Below are 25703 nucleotides of genomic sequence, written 5' to 3'. Positions count from 1 at the left end.
TAGAGTGTAGCAAGATTGAAAAGTCGATCACTCAAATTCATGTACGCGTCACCTCGAGGGCGCCACAATATGTTGATGAGGATGTGCAGGAGCCTGCGTGCGGTGCCGAGCAAGGACGATGGTTCATCTTGGCTGGCAAGCTGAATGTCATCTTTTTTTTTTTCTGCACATTCGGCAGCTGCTGTGCTGATGAAGAGGACTTTATCGGTAACGATGTCGATCAGCAATCCAGATCAAACTCACGACCAACGGGTCTGCCAGCGTCGATGGTGGTTGTTGATCGTTCAGATCAATAGGACGTGACGAGCGACGCTTTACATGCGGATGCGCAGGGGGCCGCGTGGATGCGTCACGGGACATGGTCTGCACTCACACTGCACATACCCTGACCCTGGGCTGCATGCATGCATGCAGCCAGCCCTCATCGACTCTCACTCACGACTGCATGTCGACCTCTTGCATGGATCTATATGAGTCGGATTGAAAACAGCCGCGGTGATGTTGCTTCAAAAAGTCAAAGCAAAAATGAACTATGGTCGGAATCACAATTTGTGTCACGAGCACGAATTTTGAATGTGAACGTACTGTATACGCGTGACTCGTGACTGTGTGGGATGCTGAATCTGTGCATGGCCCACGGCGCCCGCGCGCCCACCTGCATGCATGCGGCGACCACAAATTGCGCCGGAGTCCTTCCACCGCCGTGTATATAGATGATCGTTTGACTCGAGAATTGTGAATAGCATACCTGATATATTTGATCATCCGACAACCTTGTGCAGCTTTCATCTCGTATAATAGAAGGTGAGGAGTATTCTTGCTCAAGACGCACCTGACGAACAGTCACGTGAGTCGTCAGTACTCTGTCTGTGCTCGCAAGCTGCTGAAGCTCTCAAGCCTCCTTCACCGAGCGAAGAGGGCGCCACATCTGTCAAAAGCTCAGCTTTGCTGCTAGAGAGGCACTACTACATGTACGCCTGTGCACACATCATCCCCCGTCTTGTCCTTGACAGACCACTCGACCGCGCATTTGCACACCGCAGCGCAGATTGATCGATATCAAGGCGCACTTGACCTGCTCTGCTCAGCAAGACCCTCTAACCACGCGATGTCCCTTGCACCCAGCAACGATCAAAAAAAGGTCAAGGTGACTTTTCAAGGTCACGATTGGCGCTCTACGATGGAACTCTCCTCCGACGAAGCTCTAGCGGTATGGAACTTTATACACAATCGCAGGCGCTTGATGGGCTCTTCTGCAGCTCCGACAAGCTCGGCGGGTCTTGGAGTGTTGGTGAGCCGTGACGGGGGACGTGTCCTTGCGGAGCGCGGAAGACAGATATGTTGAAGCAACGCTGCATTTTCAGGCTATCGAAGCGGGCCCCCTCCCTTCGGTGCCTCTGCCAACGCATCCGGGACCTGCACGCCCAGCATTCACCAGCGCCGCTTCTACCCTGCCGCACGCTTCCAAAGAGTGCGCGAGTAGTAGTGCGCACCCCAAGCCCAAGCCTTTGAAGAGGACGGATGCGAGCCGTGCGCACATGACCAAGAAACAAAGAAAGGCACAGAAGTTGATCGCGCAGTCTCTGTCAAGTGAGTAGCGGTGAGGGTGGTGGCAAGGATCGATGATGAAGGGTTGTGCTTGAGCGAGACACACGGCTGATCGCTCGGCGGCCACCTCATCGTCCAGCAAGGCCACCTTCCTCTGTGCGCTTCAAAATGAAACATCCTGCATGATGTCTTTGCCGGGCCGGGACGTAGCTTGTTGCGATGCAGCTTCTTGCCAAAAGTACAAACGAAGGCGCTTGGCGATGAATCCGTTGGGGCTGAGCGATCAGGCAGTTCAAAGCGCCACAGAGGACTAGGAACAAGTACGCAAAGGAGGCTTTCGAGCTGCGAGGTCAGGTTTCTACTTTCGACTATTGACATGCGCACCAACATTCCCCGTCGCGCCGCCGCCACCAAAGCAATTCCCGCTGCTCCTCACATGGCATAGACAGCACCTCCGTCCCTCAACCGAAACAATAAGCGTGGTGAATTTTTTTTGCGGCACCGCTGGGCCCTCGAGTATATCTCCCTTCTCCTCACTACATTGCCAATCAGTGTTGTTGAGAAGCTTGCCTTGTCGATCGGATGTCTCTCGGCTGGATCACAATCTTCTCAGCGCCTTTGCCGTCCATGCATTCATCGTGAAAGTCGATCGCGCTGGTATGCGTGCTGTTCGTGTTCGAATCAAGAAGACCCTCTGACTGTTTCGGAACTTTTGAACAATGCACCGTGTCAGCGACAAAAGCCGATTCTCTCTCACTCGTCGAAGGCTTGACTGAAGGATGGAAGTGTACTGCTTGTCAGCTTTGAAAACGCCCACGGACGTGGATGAGTCCACAGACTACTACGGCGCGACTCAGTTCAGCCATCATTTCGGGCCGTCTTCGTCCTCCTTCGGCAGACGTGCAGGAAGACGATAGGTGCAGCCCCTGTTGCAACGCGCGCGCGGCCCACGATTCATATAGCATCCTCTCGACGCCCACATCCGCACCGCCGCAATTAAGCGCATCAAGGCACATGTATGCTCCTCGCGCACCACCACCATGACGTGCTTAAGGACGATGCGCCATGACACACTCATCGTGGCGATGGCGCACTTTACTCGCCTTCGATCGATCTTGAGCCTGCACGTGGCCCCTTCAGCTCGTCCTGAGTGGAGGTCATGCTGCTGGCCTTGCTTACAATTCTCGAGCCTAGCATAGCCGTGAGTGTATGCTTTGCATCGAAAAGTTCTAGCAAGTCGTCCGAGATGCCTTCGCTCCGAACTTTGAACACCGATTCATCATCTCTGCCCTGCTATCCAGGTGCCTGGCGCGTGACGCCTAGTCCATCAAACCCGCTCTTCACTGCAATGTCCGCATCCTCCGGAGCGCCCGAAATTGAGCTCTGCAAACTCTCTCTGACCGGCTCGAGGCTGGAGCTGCGTGTGGAATTGACTGTCCAGCAGGCATGGGATGCGATATCATTCATGCGGCAGGGCTATCCTCCCCAACGCCCGCAGGATTCGGCAAACACCTATCGCGCAAGTCTGTGTGGATCTACCATTCGGCTGGAATCGCAATTGACAGCCAAAGAAGCTTCAGCGCTCGTTTTGCACCTTGGCCGTACGCTCCTCGCACCGGTCCCGACGCGTGACCTGAGCACCGACGTGCCACTGGTGAGTCGACCTTAATTGATCTTTCATCTGTGCCGTGCCGATTATGCTGAGATTAGTGCGGCACTGAGAATCCCTCCAGGTCAACGCGTTCCATGATTGCGAGACGCCTCGCTCGCTTGCACTATCTCCGCTATCGGAAGGCCGTTTGGACGTAACTGTCGAGGACGACGCGCTCGAAGTAGTCGGACAGGTGCGCACGAGTACGGACCCGCTTGCCGCTACGCAAAGGAACGCTTCCATCCACTCTTTGTCATCACGACTCGACCCGAACGAGACTGCATCGAGCGCATTGAGACCTTCAGCAAGCTTGCGAGAAGCCAATAGAGTCGCTTTTTCCCTACAGGAGCAGAGGCAAGCGAGAGAACTGAGAGAGCGTACCTCCTCCATCCGCAACACGCTCTCACCCACATTCTCCTCCAACTTGTCTGCCGTCGCATCTCATGCGTCAGGCCGTACGGAAGGCCTTCGGTCTCCCACGTCTTTCGGAAACGGAAGCAGATTGTCACGATCCACCGCTTCGGGAAGGTCGAATTTTGGCTTCAGTAGCGCAGACCAGCCATCTTCTTCGAGGCTTTTGCACCGCCTCTTTACGCCTATACCGAGCCCAAGCTCCAGATTTTCTGCGCGCAAGTAAAGGGGTTGGGGAGGCAAGACGTGGGACCGTCTCTCTCTCGTTTGCACCACTATTTTTATTTGTTTTCCCCGATAACTATGGCAGGCGTCGGTGCTGCAGGTGTACAGTCGACGTATCAAGGGCAAGACGAGGGAAAGCCAAAAGACTGCCAAGCAAGGCAAAGAGCAACTCGCGATTGTCGATACGCAGCTTGATCAGTCTTGCGAAAGCAAAAAGGAGCGCCAAAAAAAAAGACTCTTCTTGACTCGCGCGGCGCGGCGCGGCGCGGCGCTCTGACTCGAGACGCGGTCCCTATGCATGCATGCACGCGGGCATTCAAGTCGAGCATCTTGAATGTGAATCGTCAATGACCTGGTCAATTGTCATTTTCGATTCAAAGCAAAGATTTGTGTTTGGAAATGTCCAATTACGATCGAGTGACTTGAAATTTTAATCGATCGGCATCCACGATCAGGTATCCAGCCGCGGAAGTTCAGATCGACGAGCATCAGCTAACGGACCCTATAGTCAAGTGCTGCGGTAGCGTCGGCTATAGTTATAGGTGTGATTTGCACGCCATCAAGTCGTGAGAAATTAGAGTGCAGCGAGCGCATGTGCATGGGAGTCCGAGAGGAATTCGTTGATGAGAGACAAGACGTTGAGAGGCAAATCAAAATTGCGTCATGCATCGTTTCGGCGAAACGGGCTGCGGGTCGTAGCAGTGACCGAGGGAGGTCTTGGCCTTCGATCGCCCGCGGCGATGTGCGTCGATGTACCTTTACTCGCTTTTTTTGGGCGTAGCAAGAGCGGTCCTGGGCGCTGAAATGAACTCATGACACTCGCGATCGGTGTTTTGGCCACTGTAGCGAGTTGCTCACACAGCTAGCATGCAGATGGAGGGTTCCTATACTTTGAGGCAAGCTTTTGCTGGCCGCTGAGCGATCGAAGAGCGTCTATCGCGAGCGAGTAGACCAATGCAGGCGCCGTCAAGGAAACCGGTGCTTACCGGCGTGGCTTTCGCTTCGACATGCCGTAGACATCGCTGTGCTACTCTGAGCGCCCTTTGTGCAGACAGGTCAATACAAGGACTTCCTCATCAACGGCCAAGATGTGTCGGCTCGCTGCAGCCAAGCGCTCACCCGAGTATGACAAAGACCGAGCGCTGCTCGTAGCTAGAAGCGCGCTGATATAGCTACGGGCTTCCAGGCCTCAGGAGCAAGCGCCCCGGGGCTCTCTCAAGCAAGTCTCTCTCTCAGCGACAACCATCACAACCAGCTCGTGCTACACAATGTTCTCTACAGTATACGTCTTTTCACTCTTAGCGCTTGTGAGCTGTCAGTCCGGCATCATCTTCACCCCTCCCGAGTATGGCCTTTGGAGTGAGTGCGCTCCCCACAACGAGATAGCGGTGACTCTTGCGGGAAGGAATCAAATTCGTGACGAGTGGGAGCTCGACAGATCGAACTGGAAGAGACTCATATATTCATGCATGAGGTGGAGGCCTGTGCGCTCTTCAGACCGCTCATTTGTCTCGAGCATGGAAGAGGACCGTGCGTTGAATACTGATTGCTGAAACCAGCCACTTCGTCGGTGCGGTACCTCTCAGAATTGACCCATGGTCTGGAGAGCTTCCATCCAGACACAGCTCGGCAGCTATGGCTCCACGTATGCACACAGGAGTATGGTGAAAGCCGCCGTGCCGACTTTGGTCCTTACAATGGCTATACGGCATTGTTCTGCCACGGACCGGAGTGAGTTGCTCCGAAGCATGCGGGAATTTTCGAAACCTTTTTTTCTCATGATCGGCACGCTCGATCGTGACAGCCACAATGGATATGAGGAAGACAAGACCTCGCACACCATCGACGTGCTCAACGGCGCTCTAGACCCCGCTACTCACAAATGGGAAGCTGTGCAAGTTCAATTCTGAAACGACATGCAGATTGTCGCCGTAGCAAAACCTTCCATCTCGTAGCACGTCATTCGAGTCCTTGAGCTATGGGATGAGTGCATCCATGCCGCACAAATATCTATGATGAATGTGAAGCTGTTCGTGAAATTTCCATAAGCACGACGAAGATCCTGACTAGAGGTCATTCGGAATTCCCACTGAGATCGGCTCCGCTTGCCATTGCCTGCGTTCCAAGCCACGAGCATGGTGGGCCAGTACTCAGACAGTGTGTAAGCAAAGACAAATATCTTTTGCCTCGCTGTGCACACGCATCTGTGGCCTTTATCAAGCCGCAGGCATCTATAAGATCACACACAGCTTTCACGGGAGACGATGATAGTAGCGATGATAGAGAGAGAGAGTCAGAGGTGCGGGAGAGGTGTTCACGTATGCATCAGTATGCAGGGGCATGCGAGTCACGTGCTTCGACAGCATCGTCCTTTGCCTTGCGCATTGCACGCTGCGGGGTACGGCCATTTGATTGCTTTCGTACTCGCATCTTGCTCCAGAAGTCACGAGTGTGGCAGAATTTGCGCGCTCTTGAGCCACACTTCTATCTCGGCACGCGATACAGCCGCGTCGCGCACGCGAATCCGTTGAAGGCAGACACACCCCGGACTTCAACGCGTTTACAGACACTGATGACCTCAAAAGTCTCGTCAAATAGCGACATGGATACTGCGGATGGGGCAGTTCTAGCTCGAGGATGTTTATCAGCCCGGCCTTGCGTCAGAATTTTTTGGGGGGGGGGGGGGGGGGAGCCGACGTCGAGCAAATGCCTGTAAACGCAGACATCCAAAACACGTCAGCGAGAGTGGACTCACACTACCGCTTTGATCGTGGTAGGTTGACGTCCCGCTTTGATTGGGTTGACGTCGTCCGTGCTCAAACAGACTCGACACGATGGGTAGCACATTCTGTCTCGGTTCTCCAGGGCGCGTATAAAGAGGACGCTGGTGCTCCACCGGCCCACAACGCCACAACGCGCAGCTCTGAGCCTCACAAATGGCGCGCCTACAGCTCTTTACAACAACGTGCGAGAGCCAGCTTTATCAGGATGCTTGCAAAAGTCTTCGCTCTCGGACTTCTTGTCCTCTTGGTCTGTCGGGTCTCTGCCGACATTCTCGTGTCGACCTTTGGTCTTTACAGTGAGTCAAAAGAATAAATTCGCGACTCGAGTTCTAAAATCTTTTTCCTGCACAAGACTCCAAGTTCACTTTCACACTTTGCCTTTCAGAATTGTCGCATGGATTGGAAAGCTTTCATCCGGACACCGCTAGACAGCTCTTCATGCACGTGTGCCCAGACGTTGCCGGCAAAGGCGGATATGGCGACTTTGGTGCTTATAAAGGTGTCACGGCGCTCTGGTGTCAAGGCATTGGGTGAGTCAGGTATGAGCTTGACATTCCTCAGCGCCTCTGAAAATAAACTTCTTATTGTGATAGGTCCGACGGCAATTTGGAGGACAGAACGGCCAAAGTGATTGACAGTATCAATGCTTCTCTTGAGCCCGGCACTCATCAATGGGCGATCGAGCCCATGTCGATCTGAAGCACGGGCAGCTATTCTCGGGCTTGCGTCGATACACACTCGAGGCCAACAATAATGGCCCTTCCAAGTAACTGAAATGAAGCAAATGAGAATGAAGCGAATGCGCAATATAACAGTATGCGGGCGCATTGTTGCTCTGTGATTCGGCAGGCAAGGCTCGCGCAGATGATGGAGCAAGTACGCGGCAAAAACGATTCGCGCTTCATAAAATCACTGTTCCATCCATCGGTCAGCGCTGAGAGCTGAAACAACGGATTTGTGTCTTTAAAGCCACTCGATTGAGGCCCTTTCTCAACGGACAGTGAATATCAGACTCGATAAGTCGTTGGCGCGAAATTTCAGTGACCGTTGGGCGCGACGTGCGATACGAAGGCGGCCGGACCGTGGCAGTCCGTTGCAAATTGATGCTGCGCCGGGATCGCACAGTTCGGGTGGGCCGATCTACGAACAGCACCAGACTCGCATTTGCCACATGAGAGGACAAGGTGCCCACAATTGTGAGCAGGAAAGAAATTGCTGCATTTACTGGGATGATATAAGTACCCTTCGCGCTCTCCTCCATTGCATCGTTGCCACGACACCATCATTTGCCGATTCGAGACATCACCCCTCGACGTCTTCAGCATGCTCGCCAAGCTCATTTTCGCTATGGCCATTGCGGCTGCAGGTTCCACGTATACCGAGTATCCGAATTTGAGATTCGACGACAACAGTCCCTGGATTTACAGTGAGTGATGTTGTGTGCCTCGCTTCTGATGCGCATGCGTAGCATGCTGAACCGCTCTTGGGCCCATTGACGTCTCAGAGATGACCTCTGGACTGAGAGACTACTCTGTGCCAAACGCTGCGGGTCTCTTTCTCAACACTTGTCGCGTCAACTATGCGCAGACAAGTGGCTCGAATGGCAGCTTCGGTCCTTATCATGGAAAGATAGCTCTGTTCTGTCGTACGCCGACGTGAGTGCCGCGAATGACTCAGAATTAGTCCAAGCATCGCTCAGTGCGAACAGTAGCTAAATGTTGCTGAGAACAAATTGCTTTGCACGATGCAGGTCGGGTAGTGATGATCCGCGCGACCTCACGGGCGAAGTCATTGATTACATCAACAAGCATGTGCGCGAGCCCGGCACGGAGGAGTGGAAGATTGAGAGCACACCGAAGGAGAGCGGCTGAGAGAACAATTGTATGACGCATCGGACCAGTGCTTCACTTCATCTGAGACGGTGCAGAGCTCGACATCAGCAAGGTCTGTCCAGCTCCACGTGGGGGAAAGCAAATGCTTGGATTAGACTTCACTGCGATAGGTCTTCTGTCAGCGCTGAACGCTGACTTGACAGCATCGTGCCTCCAAGAAATGCAATTTGCTATCAATCGAACGCATCTAACCCTCAGTCTGCTCATGTCTGCGTCACTCAACGAATGACTCCCATCGTGGTGTGTTTACAAAGCGGGCAAAAGCAATGAGCTCCGTAAGCGGCACCACCACGCCTACGATTAGTGGTACGCCGGATGTTCATGACTGCACACGCATGTGGTGTCGGTCTCGAGTGCCTGTAAGGTCCCGAAATGAAATTTGGACAGTGCCTGGCGCGAAATGAACAATAAGCATGTCCGTCTGCGCGCAATTCAGGAAGTGATATGGCGGTTTCATCCGAACGTTGTCTTTGGAAGCTTCAAGTCCCCAAGCAGCTTTCGTGAGAAAAGATCGAATCCGTATCGAGTGGGAGCACGAATTGGAAGAGACTTGTACACGTGCATCGAATGGAGGCCCGTGCGCTATTTGGACCGTTCAGATACCTCATGCAGAGAAGGGGATCGTGCGCTCAATAGCAGCGTGGGTCAGAGTCTACTTAATCAAGCGTTCGCAAGAAGACTCGTCAATCGCAATGACTGATTCCAATCTTTCGCGTCTCCTTCCCTCGCGTGACTGAGCAGCCGGCTTCGAAAAATGTCGCGAGCGCGCCTCATGCATAACATGCACATATGCAGTGTCTACATCTTGCCAATGAACCACATCATCCGTGTAGAGCATAAGCGCGCCAGAAGTGCCAGTCGAGCGCGGGGTTGACTGCTGTACGATCGCTCATCTCCTCTTCGATCGGAGTTGCGTGATATCGGCACTTGCCTAGCTGCGACAAATGAAGGCACGGGCATCACTTTGATGGCGTTCGAAGGCCCGTGTACGCGCGGGATACCTCATCCGAGGGTCATGCAGGCTTACCACGTCGAGGAACGACAAGAGACCGTAGTACAACCGTGATTGAGCATTCAGTACTGGCGTACTTGTACTCAATCAGCTGTTCCTGGGATACGCCCGAGAAATATGCTTGCGAAGTGCTCTCGTTGCAGAATCGAGACATCCGGCCGTGCAGCCTCGCTAACATGTCGAGCTACCGGATGCCAGCCATGTGATCCCTCGACGATCTTTTGCTTCTCCCTCCCAGCCATTTCCCCATTTCGGACGCGAGGCCCAGCATTCCTTGTTGTTATGATCTTTACAGTACACGAAGCCTCCCATTCGAGACTCTCACCAACCATATATTTGCCTTTTGCCAGAGTGTCTCTTGCCTTGACGCCATTCCCCTCCTCGAAGAATATCTCTATAAAACTTCAACCACAGCTATCCAAACGTGATGCGCTGTTGCGAGCTGTTGACTCATTTCGTGCTGGCTGGGCTTTTGGTGGCTAGCAGCGCCATGCCTGCCAATGGCTTCCACTTCCCGGGCTTCGCTCTGTGGCGTGAGTGCAGCGCAGCAGTTCATCAAGCTTGTCATATGTCTTCGCGCTCATCACCTCTTCTTTGCATGTTGTGCCAAACAAAAACACATACGGCCGCTGCAGAACTGACCAAAGGCAACCCATTGGATTGGGACGCAGATCCCCCGGGAGCATGGAACAGTCTCTGCGCCAACCAGTACGGAGCGGACACGACGAGTGATTTTGGCGAGGTGTCTGGAGTATACTTGTTCTACTGTCACACCTTTGAGTGAGTGCATAGACTCCTCTCTGCTCCTCTCTGCAGTCAGAAGAGATCAGAGGCTAAGCGGGCGTCCGTGTACGATGCTAGATTCGACAAGAATGACAGAAAGGGGCACAAAAAGATTTGGTCGGACCATACCGACTACCTTGTGAATTGGATCAACCAAAACGCAATGACGGATCATCCGACGGCTTGGGAAGCTAAGGCGCTCGATTTGTACAAGCCCAAGCAACGCTGAGATGATCATGTCAGGGTTGCGATTCTTTGTGGTCGGGCAAGCCTGGACGGCAAAGACGTATGTAATACGGGCCAAAGCGGGTCACATCCCTGTCAATTCGCCTGCAGTGTTGCAGGGACCGTGTACATCTCAAGTCACTTGTCGTCGTCGATCTTGTGAGGCGAAGCTGAGCAGGCTTCATAGCACATATACTCGCACCTTTAGCTCTTGTGCGCTTTCGTGCTGTGAGCTTTCTTGAATGACAAGTATGGATGGATAATGTCTTGAAGTATAGATGAGTGATATGTCTTGGTGCTCGTCTTTTCTTTCCCGCGGCCGGACTTTCTGGCTGCTCACTGCAATCGACCGAGCGCACAGTGTCTGAACAGCTGACGTCTGATGCAGCAGACACGAGCACGAGACGATTGCGGTGCTCCTTCACCTAATTACATGCTCCGATGAAGCGAATTAGAATGCTTCTTGTTTGAGCCCCGTGAGGTCCGCGGCCATCGGACGATCTCGAGGCCGGAGGCGCAGCTCATTGATCGCGGGTGGCGTTGGGGTCATCTGCTGGCGAGCAGCGGCTGACGTGATTCTCTGATGTTCCGAGCATTGCCAGCTGCGTCCTGCGTATGCTAGCCTGATCACTTTGTGGTCCTCTCTTTGCGTATAAGGCTTCGCGTTCTGTCTCGTTCACATCCCCTCTTGCTCGCCTACCGTCTTACCATCTCGTACCCCTCAAGAAAACGCATCTTCCCTGATATCTGCCCATTATGCTCTTCTTCAATCTCAACGTCAGCTTGCTCGTCGTATGCGGCCTTCTGATGGGCGGGAGCCAAGGCCTGCAGCCCGTCAAGATACCGGCATTTGGCTTTTGGGGTGAGTAGCGCTCATTGCGCGGCCGTGTGCCGATCGCTCAGCCAGCCAGCCAGCCAATCACTCACACTGCATTCATTCTCGTCTAGCCAGAGCTTTACCAAAGCTCGACGAAGGAGGTGGGTGGAGATGATGCGGCAGCAGCGCTTTGGAACAAGAAATGTCACGAAATCTACGACGACGAGAGCAGAATCGTGAATACGGATTTCGGAACGTTTGAGAAGAAAAAGGAGAATGGAGAACTTCAAGTGGTCATCGCCTTTTACTGTCACTCGTACGGGTGAGTCTTCTGCGTTCCTCCGACGAGCTGCTTCAAACAACCCGCATGCAACATGGCGAGCGCAAGACCTCACAGTTTGATTGTCCCGCTTGACTTTTGCAGCAAGGATGGGATCTGGTACGACCGCACAGCTCACTGCACCAACATGCTGAATGCGTTTGAGCTGCACGACAAGGGTTCCGCTGGGTGGCTGGGCTACACACTGGCCATTCCACGTAAAGCAAAGGATGAAACGTGCAAGGACGATGTCTTCCAAAGCCCGGATGCGCCGCGCCTTCGAGCCAGAACGAAAAGCTTTGCGCAAATAAACGGTGCTCGGCTCAATCACCGACGATTTGAATTTGAATGGCGGTGTGAGGGTTGGAAAATGTGGAGCGCGCGGCATATGCAAAATTGCGGGCGAGTCGTCTCCGAATGAAATGTCAATCTTGAATTAATGCATTCGCCACCATCTCTCATGAGCCTGTGAGGAGTATGTGTTCACGGGAAGAAGGGTGCTCATGCGTAGTCAAAAGTGTGGCTCATCTGAGTCAAGAAAGACGAATCGAGCGAGCAGGCGCAGGTGCAGGCGCAGGCAGGGACTTAATGCGACTGCGGTTGCGGTTGCATGCATGGACGCCGCGGGCATATGCAGGCATATATGCAGGCGTGCATGCGCGGCGCGCGCGTCGCGCCTTCTGTACGTGTGTCCAACTTTTTACTGGTAAGCGCCGACGTGGCCCAGTGGGTTGAGCATCCAACCACGATTCACGATTTGCTGAAGAGAGTATGACGGACCGCTGTTCAGGCTTGGTCTTGTCCAACACGGTTCGAATCCCCCTCTGGGGTTTCGCTAAGGAGCGCGCGTGATTCGGGCCGGATGACGAGAAGACAACTTCAAGAATCAAGAATACAATTTCAATACAAAAAGCAGAAAACAAGCACATGTCATACTGGCTAGACCTGTAAGGCCACCCCCGCGTGTGGACCGCCTTCCTCAAGATGGGTCGCACGTCCACTACCTAACTTCCCAATCAGAGTGCGGGCTAGGTGCCTAGCTCGTCCAATCCCATGAGCAAATTCCGAACATGTCCCGAAATGCTCCCGCAATCAAAAGTTTCACGGGACTATAAACAAAATAATGTTTTGTTAGCTTTTGTTTCTTTTGATTGTGTGTGCTTTGAGTGAACACTCGTGACTCTCGAGACTCAATCAGAATCACAGTGTGAGTACAGTCATGAATGCTCAAAACTGAAGTCTCGCCCTCTTGCTGCTTGGTCGACCTCCTCGGACGGCGTCATATATCTTTTGACGAAGAAGCTTTGCTGTGGACATGTGAGACATCACATGCGAGTCACGAGCTAGCGTCCTCTTGCTGTCTGCTCGAACATCACTCACGAATGACTCTGAGCAAGATGACTATATATGGCTCCCTTGTCTCAGGTGCTTAGGGTCTGTCGAGCGCGATCGACAAGATGTGTGAGGGCGCAATCTCAGTGTGGATATAGCTTATTATATAGGCGTCTGCCTCAATTGGATGCTCGACATGTGTTCCAGATTCTGCATGTGATGACACCAATATGTCTCACAGACACTCGGTTTCGAGCGTGATTGAGCTCGACGAGTCATCTTGAATCACGATCGACTCATCTTGAGGGTGAGCCGTGAGTGCTATTTATGCATCATGCAGTCAAGAGTCACGAGTCATTCGTCATGACCTGATGCGCAGCAGCTATACGCACAGCAGAAGATAGGATGCGCGATCCTTGTGCATGGGCGCAGGCACCTTTAGCCACTCGACTGGCCGAGCTCAGAGCTGTACTCAAGATGAGCTCATGCAGAAAGCCTCGTCCAATTCAATAAGCTGACTCCTATAGCTGCTTGATCGCCATCATCAGGTATGAAGCACAGATATCGCAGTCGAGCGGAAGGGCTTCAATCAAGTATTCGTCTTGTTGCGGGTGCGCGCTTATAAAGATGAGCAATGGCGCAGCTCGAGACTCGACAGCCTCACTCGTCCACTCTTTCTTCCTCAGCCTATGCAGCCAGGTATCAAGCAAGTCGCACCCATACCTGATCGTCCCCGCGTCCAACACATGGTGAGGGTCCTTGGCCGAGCCTGAGGGATTCGCGCTTTTTTGATTGACTTGCATGTCTGCCCTCGCTGCTCGTCTTGCCTGTCCCAAGCTAATATGTCGAACAATGCAACCCAGACCAGTCTGAGTCAAGAGACGCTCAAGAGCATAGACGAAAACAACAAGCTACTGCGTGAAGACGCGCTAGCAGCGCGGACACACTTGACGAATCTGCACCTGGAAAAGATGTTTGCAAACGACAATTCTGATGTCGAGTACGAGTGCCTTGAGTGCTACGATCACAAGAAGGGCGAATTGAAGATCAAGGGCTGGATAGCATACAAGGAGCATCAGGCTGGCGCACATTGCTCGGCCGGACAACGGTGGGAGTGCCGAAAATGTGGCGAGACGTTCGCACTGTACAATCAGGCTTTGAGACACCTCAGCCCAAAGACGAACACCACCATGTGCATCTGGCTCGACTTGTCTCCAGCCGAAGCGCAGACGACCGGCTATCGCAAGTGAGCAAGATTGCCCTCATGGAGATAGATCATCGGCAGGCATAGCAGTAGCGAATGCGAGACGCTCACCAAAACTCACGCTTCGCCAATCGCACGTCTCTCCTGCCCTCAGGCGTTGAGAGAACGACGCTCCAATCCGACCCGTGTTCGCTGAGAGGACGACGCTTCAATCCTGTGCCCCATAGTCAGGCACTGCACCGCTAGACCAGACTCGAGAGAATGTCTGCTCAAGCAGTCGAACGGGAAGATCTACAACTCGAGACTCCACCGTGCGTCTACCCATTTCCCTCCAACCCCCTCACACACCCCGACTTCATCCACAAAAGTCCACGTTCATTCCAATTTCTGGGCTCATCCAATCCCATCCTGTAGATCAAGTCGTAGCGCCGTCGAGAACACAACCTTCTCACGTCGGGGCGTCATGTATCGTGCCTAGCTGATGAAGGACGAACCGCAAGGAACATGCAAAAGGGGAGCGAAGCGAAGCAAAAAGGCAGCAGCCCTTTCCTTCTTGCTGCTGCTCCTCCACGAACAGAAAGCTGACATGTCCCCCGTTTGCACTTTCCGAAGTGCCATTCGATCGCAGTGCGATGTGGTGTGGTGTGAAGAAGCATCCGTGTGGCATACGAGAGGGGGTTGCTCTACTCGTGCAATCAAGCAAGCAAGCAAGCAAGCAAGCAAAGCGGTTCTTCCTCCCCCCTTCCGTCTCATTGAGACTTTTGCGTACCGGATCGAGCGGGGCGTGAAAGGGGGGGGGGGGGGGGGGGGGGGGGGGGGGGGGGGGGCCGCCCGCCGGCGGGGCTTTTTGTCACGTGCGCGCACGCACGCGCTGGATGCACGCACATGTAAACACCACAGATGCGATCCATCCATCTCTCCGCAATACCATCATCATTGCTCCATACTTTTTGCGAATTGCGAAGAGCACGCAATTCGCGCAAGCGCCTTACCGCTCGATCGGTGAAGCGTGGGGAGCGAGCGCCTTGCTGGCTTGCTCTCTCCGTATCCTTTCGGCTACGGGCGATCCCTGCAGGTGTACAGCCCCACGCGCTTCTGCGAAACGCGCGCGCGCGCGCCCGACGTCTACCCTGTTCAATGAATAAACTGATGACCTGTCTCTAAATTTGCAACCACTTGGCTTGGACAAGATGTCAAGCGCGAAATTTGTAGGGTTCGCTCCTCGGCAATCTCGGCGAATCGCGTGTCCTCGGTAATCTGGCGAAAAATGTTGCGATGAGCTCGTGCTGCGCGCCCGTGCCTTGAAGTCGACAAGCTGCTGAAAGGTATCACCCCAGATGATGCTAGGGTCTCTTGCATGCTACTTGCACGCAGCTGTACGGAGCGAACGGGTTCAGCCAACTGGACTACTACAAAGGCGTCTTGGCGCTTTACTGCTACGCCTGGGAGTGAGTTTCAAAGCCAAATGCATTGTGTCAATGACAACACCTCTCCTCATCCTTCTCTTCTCTCCCACGCCTCTGACGTGCATTTCGCGCAGGGGTTGGCCCGAGAAGCAGGTGGACCACACGCAGGCCTGCGTCATCGAGCTCAACAAGCGTCTGGAAGCGCCCATCGAACAATTCACCATCGTGCCGATGCGCCCATAGACCCATGCAGTGCTTCTACCGAGCGCATCATCTGGCCTCCGCAATGACTTCTCCATGCTATTGAAATTGTATCGCAGCGTCGCTGACAGGGCATCGTTCTGAAGGGTCGTGATGTCGTCGAAGCAATGCCAATCCACCTTTGTCGAGTTGTGAGTGCGAGTGCAATGCCAGCAGATGATGGTAGGGTATCTAGGGTGTACAATCACTGCACAAGACTCATATCAGCCTATTTGCGCCAAACAATCCCTTGGAGAACATGTTGGCGATGGCATCGAAGCCATCGTCCGCATTGTGAACTTGCTGCAAGAAGCTATTTGGTAGCGAGCAGATCGGACATTGATGAGCTCGTCTTCATTCTCACGCTCCAGCACCTCGCGTATCGAAGTCGCACTCACAGATCGTGCCTAGATCCAATCTCTTCATTGTTCGCTCTGATCTCTCGCACCGTCGCGTGCGCCCTAGCACAAGCTGGACACTCATTCTCTCCATCGCCCAAACACCTATGATGGAAAGAGTGTCTGCACATAAAGTGCACAGAGGGCACTTCGAGCTGACCTCCACAAGCCGTGCATTTCGTCATCTGGAACACTCGCGGATGGTTCGCATCCGTCAGCTCCGACATTTCTTGCAGCTTCTTCGACGTCTCGCCTCGGTACGTCGTGATCAGGTTCTGGTCCTACGATGGGCGCAGAGAAAAAAGGAAAAATCGTAAGCGATGCCAAGATCGGTAGCTGCACCTCTGCACTCACAGCCTCGATCTCCTGACGTTCCTGCTCAACCGTTCGACTGAGATAATCGCGAAGCAGTCCAACGGTAGCGACCCTTGTCCGTCCGAGGGCCTGCACAACCTCCAACGGTCCCATGATGTTCTCCTCTTCAATGTGCGCAATGACCTGCAACAAGTCCTTTTGATGATTCGCAAGGATGCTCTGATCCGACACCAGGTACTGCAGCACGATGGGGTACAAGTGCGGTTGCAGAGCGCCATACCGTCGCAGGCAGGCCATGACTCGATGACTCGCTTCCTTCGCTGCTCCAGCTTTCGCTCCGCCAGCGGCGTGCGCTTCAGCACTGCCCACATCCATCCAAAGCTTCATCACATCTTCGTACATGCCCAGCCTCTCCCAAAGCAGCACCAATCCACGCTCGAAATTTTCCGTCGTGCAGACTACCAGAGCGTGGGTGATATCGTACGGCAACGCTTCGTGCTGCTCCAATAACCTCAGCGCTCTGTCCGATCTCGCTCTGCGCTGCGTCGCATCGAGCCGCTCATCGGGCGATCCTTCCATGACAGCCGTACCATTCTGCCCGCTGCCGTCTCGTCCACTTCTCTCGCGCGCAGAGGCGAGGTACAGCTCCAACAGAGTGTTCCAAATGGCTCGCTGATCGCCGCTCTCTTCCTCTTCGTACTTGTCATCGCCAGGTTCCATGCCTAGCTGCCGCAGACTCTTTGTCAGGTCTTGTCCCGGCGCATCCATCATGGCCAGCACGCCAGGCTTAAGGGGGGCGTCTCGAGGCTCCAGCACCTCATCCTCATTGATACTCTGCCCCCATCTGGCCAGCGCGACAGTCTCCAAGAAGCGGATGAATTGCGCAGAGTGCCGGATGAATTGAGCGAAAAAGACGCGAGGAGATGGGGTGTGGTATGTCGGCATCGTGGTGGATTGCTGCTCTCCCGCATCGCCTTCGATCGAGTATGGCGGAGCGTCGGAGGATGGTGCCGCTTTTGCTGCTCCATTCACGTTGTCTGCTGTGCTCTGTTTGGCATAATTGCCAATCTGCAAATAGGAAAGGTACGCAGCTGCCGTGGATGGTGCCTGAGGAGCCGCATCGACGCCCGAGCCAATGGCGATAGGAGAGGGTGAGAAAGCGCCGGAACACAACTCTATCAGCAGATCGGTCGTCGCAGTAGTACGGTTCGCCAATAGCGTCTTTCCGACGCGCTGAAGGTGCATCTCCAGATCCTGCGGGGATAGCGTGCGCAAGTAGGTCAGAGCCTCGTCGTAGTCCTGCACGTCATCCAGTTGGATCTGCAGGTAATCTTCGTGCCGATGATACCGCTTTGCCAAGTATGCTGCGTGGCCGTGATAACCGGCCTGTCGACAGACCTGCATCGCCGTAGCCAAGTCGAAGGGCAGCTCGTCGCGATCCTGATCCACGTCCGATTCGTGGAAGACATCGTCGCCCGTGTCATCCTGTCCAGGTTGCTTGCGCGTCACGGGTCGCTTGATGAAGCGGTCGAGAGATGCAACGTCTTTGAGCTTGGTGTAGCAGTTCAACAACAGCGTCGTGTGATCCGAGTTGGCCTGACCTCGCGCGTGCAGCTCTTGTAGGTAGGTTGTGAGATGAGCGATCCGCTGAGCGTCCAGAAACTGCGAATGGAAAGGCGATGAGCGAGTGCCTCTTTGTGATCGGACATTGGGCCATACTCACCTGTCGGATGATGTAGCTCGGTTGCGTGCCCAAACCGATGGTCTTTACGAATTGCGCCATCGCACCATCGTAGTCCCCCTTGGCGTACAGATGATCGCCATACCGGCGATAGATTTCTCCCAGCAGTTGATCGTCCGGCTGGCCTTCCGAGGTGCGCACAGCGGCTGAATGCGAGTCATTGCCCAGCACGGGTCTCTTGGCGCGGTGCGACTTGGCCACGCTGATGGCAAGCAGGTACAAGCTTTTGCGGAACAGCATCTCCAACTTTGCCTGCAAACCCTTTTCTTCCAGTCTCGTGAGCTGAAAAGACAAACAAAAGAGGGAAAGGCACGCGATGCTCGTCAGCACCGATTCTTGGGTGCCGCTCGCCGCACGCACCTGCATACACTCACCGTGCCATCGTCGCTGAGCACCGCGATATCGCCCATAGAATCTGTCCACGCCATCCTGACACCCCCATCAAAAGCCTTTTTGAAAACGATCAGCTTGTTCACCAAATCGAAGATGGTGACATTGACCACCTCTTTCGGTGCACTACTTCCGCGTCGCCCAAGATTAGCAGCGGCCGGATCGGCTAAAGACGCAGGCTTGCGAGCCTGCGCGGAGAGTGCAGAGGCGGGGACGGGCGGCGAGATGATGACGAGGTGAGTCTTGAGGAGGTGCACGGACCGTTTGGGCTCTGACGGGGGGTGCAGTCGACGCTCGCTTCAGCTCTATACGCTCGCTTGTACCATCGCAGTCTGGTGTCATACTGCGCTCACCATCATAAGCCAAGCAAACTTCTCTTCCTTCAGCACCGACAATGTAGATGGCTTCCTGCCTCGCGATGACCATCTTGCCCTGCAATGCAGATTGCTGATCGACCGTCGAGGCAGAGGATGGTGCGAGCAGAGGCCCTTCCACCATGACTCCGCAAGAGAGGGCACAACCAACGTCGTCCACCACGGCAGGAGGGTTGCCGGCGGATGGTCCAAGGACATTGTACCGCAGCACGCGCTCGAGCGTCACGATGAGCAGGTGCACCGCGCTGGCGCTCTGCAACGGCTCTTGCAGATGCTGCCCTTGCTGTTTGCGCATCGCCGATCTGGGCAGCTCGCCGCGAGCGTTGAGGCGCTGACGAGAGGCGATGTGCGTAGCAGCAGCAGCTGCAGCTGCAGCCGCCTTGCCCTCATCTTGTCTGCTGGCAGACACCACTTCGCAAAAGCCTAGCGAAGTGACAATCTCTGCTGCGGATGCTGCATTGGCCGACTTTGCGCTCGAAGGCTGAAAGACGACTTTGAACTTGGGCAGCTGGAATGCCGGCGCCGCTAAGCTGTCTCCGCGCAATGCACCGCTGTTTGCAACGTTCGCGGTGCTGGTGATAGGCCCGCTGAGAGACGCATCGACGGAGCGGAGCAGCAAGACCGAGCCATCGGCTAGCGCTACAGAGAGGTAAGTGAGGCTAGGCGTGTGCGCCAAGGCTGCCACCTGCGATGCGATGAGCAAGACGAGAGAGAGAGAGAGAGAGACGGGCAGCAGAAGGCAACAAAATCAGACAAATTGCTCTGCGCAGCGCAGCGCCGCGCCGCGCCGCGCCGCGCCTTGCTTCCGATCGCCGACTCTCGCGTCCCCCGCCAATATGCCCACAGGAATAGCACAGCCGCTGGACACTCACAGGCAAAGGCTTGCTTCCATGCTGCACTCTGGCAGAAGCGAGCAGCAGCGGAGCCCACGTCGCTGCGCCCTGATGATGATGCTGCTGCTGCTGCACTCGTCTCAGATCCCAGATCCTCAGTACGGGAAAGCGCGCAGCAGCCTCTTCTCCGATCGATACCAGTCTCCCCTTGCCATCCACAGACAAGTGCGTTGCTCGGCCGCCCGGGAACATGTTCCAGCTGGCGAGGGTAGCGTAGGTGCGCGGATGGAGCACCTCAGCCCTACCATCCACTTGCGCAGAGATGATGCAGCCATCTGGATGCGACGAGGGAGCTGGCGCGGCTGCGTTGCTGTCGCTGTGCACCTCGTGCGGCTCCTCTGTCCGAGCATCTTGCGAGGCAGGGAGCGGTGGACAGACGATGGACGAGGTGAGAGCGACGATGCGCGTGGCGTTGCGCAGCGATCGAGGAGGCAGGGCCAGATCCTCCGCATCAGAGAGCCTGGTGGCATCGTAGAAGCTGAAATGGCGCCATGCTGGCACCGCTCCTCCACTTCCGCTTCCGCTCGCAACCTGCTCAGCTGCTGCTTGAGACATGGTGAGAGCAAGCTGCTGCGATTGTGTGTGGGGTGCTGCAGGACGAGCTGAGCTGAGTCGAAGGATGAGCAAGCCAAACCAAAGCTCACTCGGCTTGGCAGAGGAAGCGCGATGGGTGGTGGACTGCGCGATACGCTCACGACTTGCGCGCAAAGGCCGTGTCGCGTGAGGTCTTCTCTCCAGTGCGAGTCAGAGTGAAGGAGGTAGTAGAGAGCGTGCATGTTGAAGAGATTCAACTCACGACTGCTGATTGACGGGATGAGAAGCGCCGCGGTCGGATAGACATCAGACGCATCACGGTCAAGCGTCTCGAGTCCGTGCGTGACACGTGATACGCTGTTTGGGCCCATGCTACGCTGCATGCATGCGCGCATAGCTGCTGCAAAAGGCACCACAGCAGGATAAATGCGCGGGCCTGCGGACAGGCGTTGCGCCTTGGAGCACAGGGAAAGTCCCAGACTTGTGACTTTGTGGGTGCGTTGGTCCACCTGGGCGCTGAGGGAACCTTCCTCATCACCACCATTACCGATCACCTCGTTTTGATTCTTTGGAACAGAGGAGAACCTCTCGGAATCTCAAATGCAATCGATCATTTGAGCTTTCAAAATCATCTTGTCTTGGGCTGCAGGGAGACGGCAGCTCACGCCTGGAAAGCTTTCGCGGATCGCCCATCTCTAACGCGCACATCAGCCCTTTGGAGAGCTGGAGCATCGCGCTGCGCCACGTCTCCATGTCGGCGAATATGCTCTGAGCTTGCCAACATGCCATCATCGGTCAGCAGCTTGCAGTGACTCATACCAGTCTTGGCTCCGTTCTGAGCGCATACATGCTGAACTTGCATGCCTACCCGTGTCCTCCGTCTCACAGCGGGGCCTTGAAGGAAGCTTGTGGCAGACAGTTTTGTCGACGCATGACGAGCGTTGCACTCCCATCATGAGCTCTATTCGTCCTAGGAGGTTCGGTGAGTTGCTGAATGCGCCTGCTCGCTCACGCTGACCCTTTACTTGACTGACGCGCACCATCCATTCCGCGTGCTCAGGCGCGGGTACCTACACCCAGCCGTTCCACTTTGCAGAGACGCAAATGTACGCTGTCTCTTCGGAGAGTGATTCAGACCTCCCGTTGACATGTGGGAGATCCGCGCGCAGGCAGTCGGCAGAAGACACGTCGAGACGCGTCAAGCAGCGTCTCAACTCTATGCCCACTCTGGGTGACGAGGCGGTCAAGGCAATCAAGGACTGCATCGCTCTGGGTAAACGTACGCAGGAGCGCCAGATTCGCGAGACGACGGAGCAGAAGCACGCAAAGCGCTTAGAGAAGGTGGAGGAGCGCATGTCCGCGCTTCTGGCATTGGACTCGGAAGCGGAGGACTGGGAATGCTGGGCTTGCAGCAGCGCTGTCCCGCATTCCTATCCCACCCGCAATGCCGATAACTCTGCGGGTCGGTTCAGGACCAAGAGGCTGTTGTCGCTCAAGCAGCATCAAGCTTCGGCGCACGCCAAGATGGACTGGATCTGCACTCGATGCGGCAAGCATTGGCCTTCCTTCACACAGGCGGCCGCGCATGTCAACGTCACCATCAATGCGTACCATTGCGTTTGGCTCGACTTGGAGCCTCAAGTGAAGGGTTACAACTAGGCGGAGGAAGACTACTCGATGGCTCGAGGACCTTGCCAGGTGAATACATTCGCGTTCGAACCCATCTCCCATCATACCGTTGAAGCGTTTCCGAGCTAGAAGAGATGAGTGGGAGCGGCATCACGCGGAAACCTTCTGCGAACGGTTGCAGACGAAGAAGGCAACACAAGTATCGCAGTCAACCGAGCATCGCACGAGACACCCCTCACCCAGACATACACATGCACATGCTTCTTGAAGCACCGTTCCGAGTCGAACATCGGACAAAAGGTGAAGCGAGGAGCTGACCACCCAGTTGACTGCGAATGAACGCCTTTGACAGCATGGACAATTGTGAGCCGGTGTCCGAAATAGCTGCTCGCGGAAACGGATGAGACGCCTGCCTGCAAAACCCCAATCGCGGTCAAGATGGATCCAAACATCTCAGACGCCCAGATAGACGTGAGCAGTCGTGGTTTGCACTGACAAGCCTAGCTAAGACAGGAATCGGACAAGCACAAGGCTGCTGCGGAAAATTCTTGATGATGTTCGCCACTCGGCGTCAAGTAGCGACTGCATGAAGGTGCCGGGCCGCCCGCCTAAATCTTCTTTATGACCCATTCGCCTGGATTTTGCTTGAGCAGCGCCGCAAGCACGGAGCCAGCTTTGTCTGCACTTGTCGGCCTGCGTTCGAAAAGATCAACGCTACGTACGATCCACATCAGAAACGCGCGCGCACCAGAGACCATGGCCCGCTGCTGCTGATACTCACCCGTCGAAGCACGCGACTCGGTTCGCAAGGGCCTGATAGCCGCTGGTTGAGCCTCCGACTGGATCGCATGGCATGCATTCGTCCAGGCTGTGCTGACTTGGTCGTCGGTCCAGCCTTTCGGACGCTTGATGAGATCTGGGACGAGCGTCGAGAGCAGAGGAAATTGTCAGCAGCACGGCATGAAATGGCATTGGGAAGAGCCTTACGTACTGTAGTGAGGGATGCGGGACCTTGCACTCCCTATGGGCCCCTCTTGAGCCAAAATTGCATCCGTGAAGCAGAACAAGAGGAGAATTGGAAGGGTCAAAGACTTCATCGTCGGCGCCAGCGGTCCGCGTGCTGCCAGTGTGAGCAGCGCTCGAGGGATCCGAGGATGACTTTGCGCGTCTCGATAGATTGTTGAGTCTCGAGGGGGTGGGGATAGCGAGCGTTGGCAAAGTGGGGTGCATATGGCTGTAGCGCAGCGTAACTTTCGAGCTTCTTGTGAGACTAGCAAGATAGTGTCGAGTAGCGAGCCTCAGCGGCCGCACCCGGAAGACCAACGCCCCCTGCCGGCGTCTGCCCAGGTCTCATGGCAACGCCGCTCGCAAAAAGAATACTCCCGTCCGCACACAGTAGGGCAATCAGGCTCCCGCTAGCGCGCAGGTCAGGAAAGAGAGCATGGCATTCGCGAGCCAAATTCGGATTGAGTGACGGAGATAGCGGTAGCACAGCTTTGCTGCGGGGCCCTTCGATGAGTCTGGCAACTCTCCGAACGAGCGGCAGCAGACAAGGTCCGTCACTAAGCGTTGCCAAACTCCCACTCGCCGGGGTTCTGCTCCTCCAGGGCGGAAATTACTTGACCTCCTAGGTCTGCGCCGCCCGGTCTGCGTCCAAAGCGAGTACAGTCACGTCAGGTCCTTCATCTACGAGTCAACTTGCAGGGCTGAAAGCGCAGGCACTTACCCAACGAAACAAGCGACATCGCCCCACTGGAGACCGCTGGTCGAGCCTCCAATCGCCTTGCACTCGGTAACCCAAGCGTTGCTCACTTGCCCGTCGGTCCAGCCTGCGGGCCTGTGGATGACCGCTGTCATGGGCAGGGCAGAGCCGGAAACAACTCTTTGAAAGTCAGAAAAGACAAAGATGGCTACGCTGGCAAGAAGCTTACGAACAATACTTTTTGATCTTGCTTCTCTCTTGACCTGCTGCCTGGGCGACGAACACGGACACCAAGAGGGCTGAGAGGAGAATAAGCTTCATCATGGGCGTGAGTGTGCTGTGTGCTGATGAGATGTGTAGTGCAGGCGGCTTTTTGAATACGGGGCTTTGACGGTTTGCGGCAGCTTTTCAGGACGGTGAGTCTTGGGGATCGGATGACACTCCAAAGAGCTGGAGCACCTCTTATATCCGTCTCTGTAGGTGCAAGCGTAGGAAGGAGATCCAGCGTGCTGCAAGGACACCCAGCTGGCGTGCACCATGGTGCGCTCGGGAGGCTGCGCCCGGACACTGACGACTGTCCACGCCTACCCGAGCGTGCTTGCGGCGCATCTCCTCATTTGTGGCTCAAAGGACTCCTGTCTGCCCGACCCGGGCGTCCACAGAGGCCTGCACGGCTCTTGGTACAAAATACACGTCTGCATTCTTCCGTGCGCCGCCCTTCGGAGCAGACTGGGCAAAGGTAATTGCGACTACGCCAAGCCCCGGCAATCGAGGGGTAGACCCAAACGGCGTCGCACAAAAATGCCAATGGTCTCGTAGCGTATCGCTAGGCGCTAGGCCCGGCGCGAGGCAATGGCTGGATAGCCACCAATTGGTCTCGTCACGAGAACCTTGGGGAGCACGGAATTGGTCACAGCGCCTGGCTGCGCGGCCCACTGACTCGAAGCGAGAAAAACGGCCTGGCCGTAGATCAGCGCTCGGATTCGAGGAGGCAACACGTCCTCTGACTCCGCAGGTACCGATTTGGAGAAGGAGCCCCTCTCCTGCATTCGAGTCTCAAGGCGTCTGCGCACATTCTTTTGGCTCTTGGGTTCGCACGACTTCCAAAAAAAAGGCAGGAAGATCCCGAGTCTGCCGCGACTGTACAAAGCACAATCATCATAGGAGGGGCCACTTGGGACAGGTTCGATCATATTTGTGAATGAGCCCGGACACGACGCGAGTCTACGGGTTGGAACATGGCTTCGCTCGTGATAGCCAGTGCTACAAGCATGTTGGATGACCTGCCGTCGTCTGAGACCGTGGCAGCTGAAGAGCGAGATCCTATTTTTTTTCCCTTTTACGCAAACTGACTGCGCAAGTGCAAGAAGACTGTATGCCCCCTCATCGATGGAGCCTTGGTTGTGAATGAATTTCTTGTGCCTTTTCGGCTCCCTTTTGGACCGCGATGGCGTGACGAAGCAGGCGTAGGCGCGCAGACTCTCACGTTCGCTTTCTGTTTCTGCACAAATCATGTCCGGGCGCGGACGCACGCGCATTACGCACTCTCGATGCTGCTACGCTTGGGCGGGCTGCACTGTCGAGCTCAGCGGCACGGTCTTCTTACTTTGAGCTTCGCGCCCCCCTGTCCCACGTATATGGAGCTCGCGCTGACAGCTCTTTGGACCTGCGTATCGCGCACCGAGTGCTGTATACTCCGCTCGCTCGAGCCCTGATTGCGCAACCACGGGTCGTCGAGCTCGTGTCAAGCTTACCCCGATTGGAACGGCATGAACGAGCGGACGTAGCAGCCTACTCATGATATTTTAGGGTTAGGGTTAGGGTTAGGGTTAGGGTTAGGGTTAGGGTTAGGGTTACAAGGGTGTCTGGAATTAGGGTC

General features: G+C 55.1%; 11 protein-coding genes across 11 annotated transcripts; 7 read left to right on the top strand and 4 right to left on the bottom strand.

The window, feature by feature from the left end:
• Positions 1 to 1108: 1108 nt before the first annotated feature.
• On the top strand, positions 1109 to 3836 carry IE81DRAFT_349080 (hypothetical protein; the record flags this gene model as incomplete). Its single annotated transcript, XM_025516347.1, has 4 exons — positions 1109 to 1291; positions 1365 to 1590; positions 2850 to 3202; positions 3282 to 3836. The coding sequence occupies 4 exons, from the start codon at positions 1109 to 1111 to the stop codon at positions 3834 to 3836; spliced, it is 1317 nt and encodes a 438-aa protein (XP_025367760.1).
• A 1267-nt stretch (positions 3837 to 5103) lies between these two features.
• On the top strand, positions 5104 to 5745 carry IE81DRAFT_349079 (hypothetical protein; the record flags this gene model as incomplete). The annotated part of the gene is made up of 3 exons (XM_025516346.1): positions 5104 to 5194; positions 5422 to 5566; positions 5640 to 5745. 3 exons carry the CDS (start codon positions 5104 to 5106, stop codon positions 5743 to 5745), a joined length of 342 nt encoding a protein of 113 aa, XP_025367759.1.
• Positions 5746 to 7941: 2196 nt separating this feature from the next.
• Positions 7942 to 8489, top strand: IE81DRAFT_349077 (hypothetical protein; the record flags this gene model as incomplete). Its single annotated transcript, XM_025516345.1, has 3 exons — positions 7942 to 8044; positions 8123 to 8273; positions 8369 to 8489. The coding sequence occupies 3 exons, from the start codon at positions 7942 to 7944 to the stop codon at positions 8487 to 8489; spliced, it is 375 nt and encodes a 124-aa protein (XP_025367758.1).
• Positions 8490 to 9949: 1460 nt separating this feature from the next.
• IE81DRAFT_331508 (hypothetical protein) lies at positions 9950 to 10534 on the top strand (the record flags this gene model as incomplete). The annotated part of the gene is made up of 3 exons (XM_025515260.1): positions 9950 to 10055; positions 10158 to 10302; positions 10339 to 10534. The coding sequence occupies 3 exons, from the start codon at positions 9950 to 9952 to the stop codon at positions 10532 to 10534; spliced, it is 447 nt and encodes a 148-aa protein (XP_025367757.1).
• Positions 10535 to 11286: 752 nt separating this feature from the next.
• On the top strand, positions 11287 to 11977 carry IE81DRAFT_349075 (hypothetical protein; the record flags this gene model as incomplete). The annotated part of the gene is made up of 4 exons (XM_025516344.1): positions 11287 to 11392; positions 11483 to 11669; positions 11772 to 11884; positions 11955 to 11977. 4 exons carry the CDS (start codon positions 11287 to 11289, stop codon positions 11975 to 11977), a joined length of 429 nt encoding a protein of 142 aa, XP_025367756.1.
• Positions 11978 to 13840: 1863 nt separating this feature from the next.
• On the top strand, positions 13841 to 14248 carry IE81DRAFT_331507 (hypothetical protein; the record flags this gene model as incomplete). Its single annotated transcript, XM_025515259.1, has 1 exon — positions 13841 to 14248. One exon carries the CDS (start codon positions 13841 to 13843, stop codon positions 14246 to 14248), a length of 408 nt encoding a protein of 135 aa, XP_025367755.1.
• Positions 14249 to 16067: 1819 nt separating this feature from the next.
• On the bottom strand, positions 16068 to 20514 carry IE81DRAFT_349073 (hypothetical protein; the record flags this gene model as incomplete). Its single annotated transcript, XM_025516343.1, has 7 exons — positions 16068 to 16161; positions 16247 to 16527; positions 16601 to 18223; positions 18285 to 18584; positions 18677 to 18963; positions 19046 to 19751; positions 19939 to 20514. 7 exons carry the CDS (start codon positions 20512 to 20514, stop codon positions 16068 to 16070), a joined length of 3867 nt encoding a protein of 1288 aa, XP_025367754.1.
• Positions 20515 to 21447: 933 nt separating this feature from the next.
• Positions 21448 to 22152, top strand: IE81DRAFT_349072 (hypothetical protein; the record flags this gene model as incomplete). The annotated part of the gene is made up of 2 exons (XM_025516342.1): positions 21448 to 21475; positions 21554 to 22152. 2 exons carry the CDS (start codon positions 21448 to 21450, stop codon positions 22150 to 22152), a joined length of 627 nt encoding a protein of 208 aa, XP_025367753.1.
• A 48-nt stretch (positions 22153 to 22200) lies between these two features.
• IE81DRAFT_215415 (hypothetical protein) lies at positions 22201 to 22737 on the bottom strand. The gene has a single exon (XM_025511001.1). It carries the CDS (start codon positions 22572 to 22574, stop codon positions 22248 to 22250), a length of 327 nt encoding a protein of 108 aa, XP_025367752.1. The 5' UTR covers positions 22575 to 22737; the 3' UTR covers positions 22201 to 22247.
• On the bottom strand, positions 22731 to 23219 carry IE81DRAFT_349071 (hypothetical protein; the record flags this gene model as incomplete). Its single annotated transcript, XM_025516341.1, has 3 exons — positions 22731 to 22801; positions 22904 to 23038; positions 23114 to 23219. 3 exons carry the CDS (start codon positions 23217 to 23219, stop codon positions 22731 to 22733), a joined length of 312 nt encoding a protein of 103 aa, XP_025367751.1.
• Positions 23220 to 23684: 465 nt separating this feature from the next.
• Positions 23685 to 24145, bottom strand: IE81DRAFT_349070 (hypothetical protein; the record flags this gene model as incomplete). The annotated part of the gene is made up of 3 exons (XM_025516340.1): positions 23685 to 23769; positions 23849 to 23972; positions 24058 to 24145. The coding sequence occupies 3 exons, from the start codon at positions 24143 to 24145 to the stop codon at positions 23685 to 23687; spliced, it is 297 nt and encodes a 98-aa protein (XP_025367750.1).
• Positions 24146 to 25703: the final 1558 nt, after the last annotated feature.

The sequence above is a fragment of the Ceraceosorus guamensis genome (assembly GCF_003144195.1).
Source record: "Ceraceosorus guamensis strain MCA 4658 unplaced genomic scaffold IE81scaffold_62, whole genome shotgun sequence".
Classification (NCBI taxonomy): Eukaryota; Fungi; Basidiomycota; class Exobasidiomycetes; order Ceraceosorales; family Ceraceosoraceae; genus Ceraceosorus; species Ceraceosorus guamensis.
Note: the sequence above shows the minus strand (reverse complement) of the source record. Positions and strands in the feature narration are given on the sequence as shown.

Bases quoted from the DNA above. Each gene is read 5' to 3' on its own strand.
- IE81DRAFT_215415 (XM_025511001.1), bottom strand. From the start codon at position 22,574: ATGTTTGGATCCATCTTGACCGCGATTGGGGTTTTGCAGGCAGGCGTC.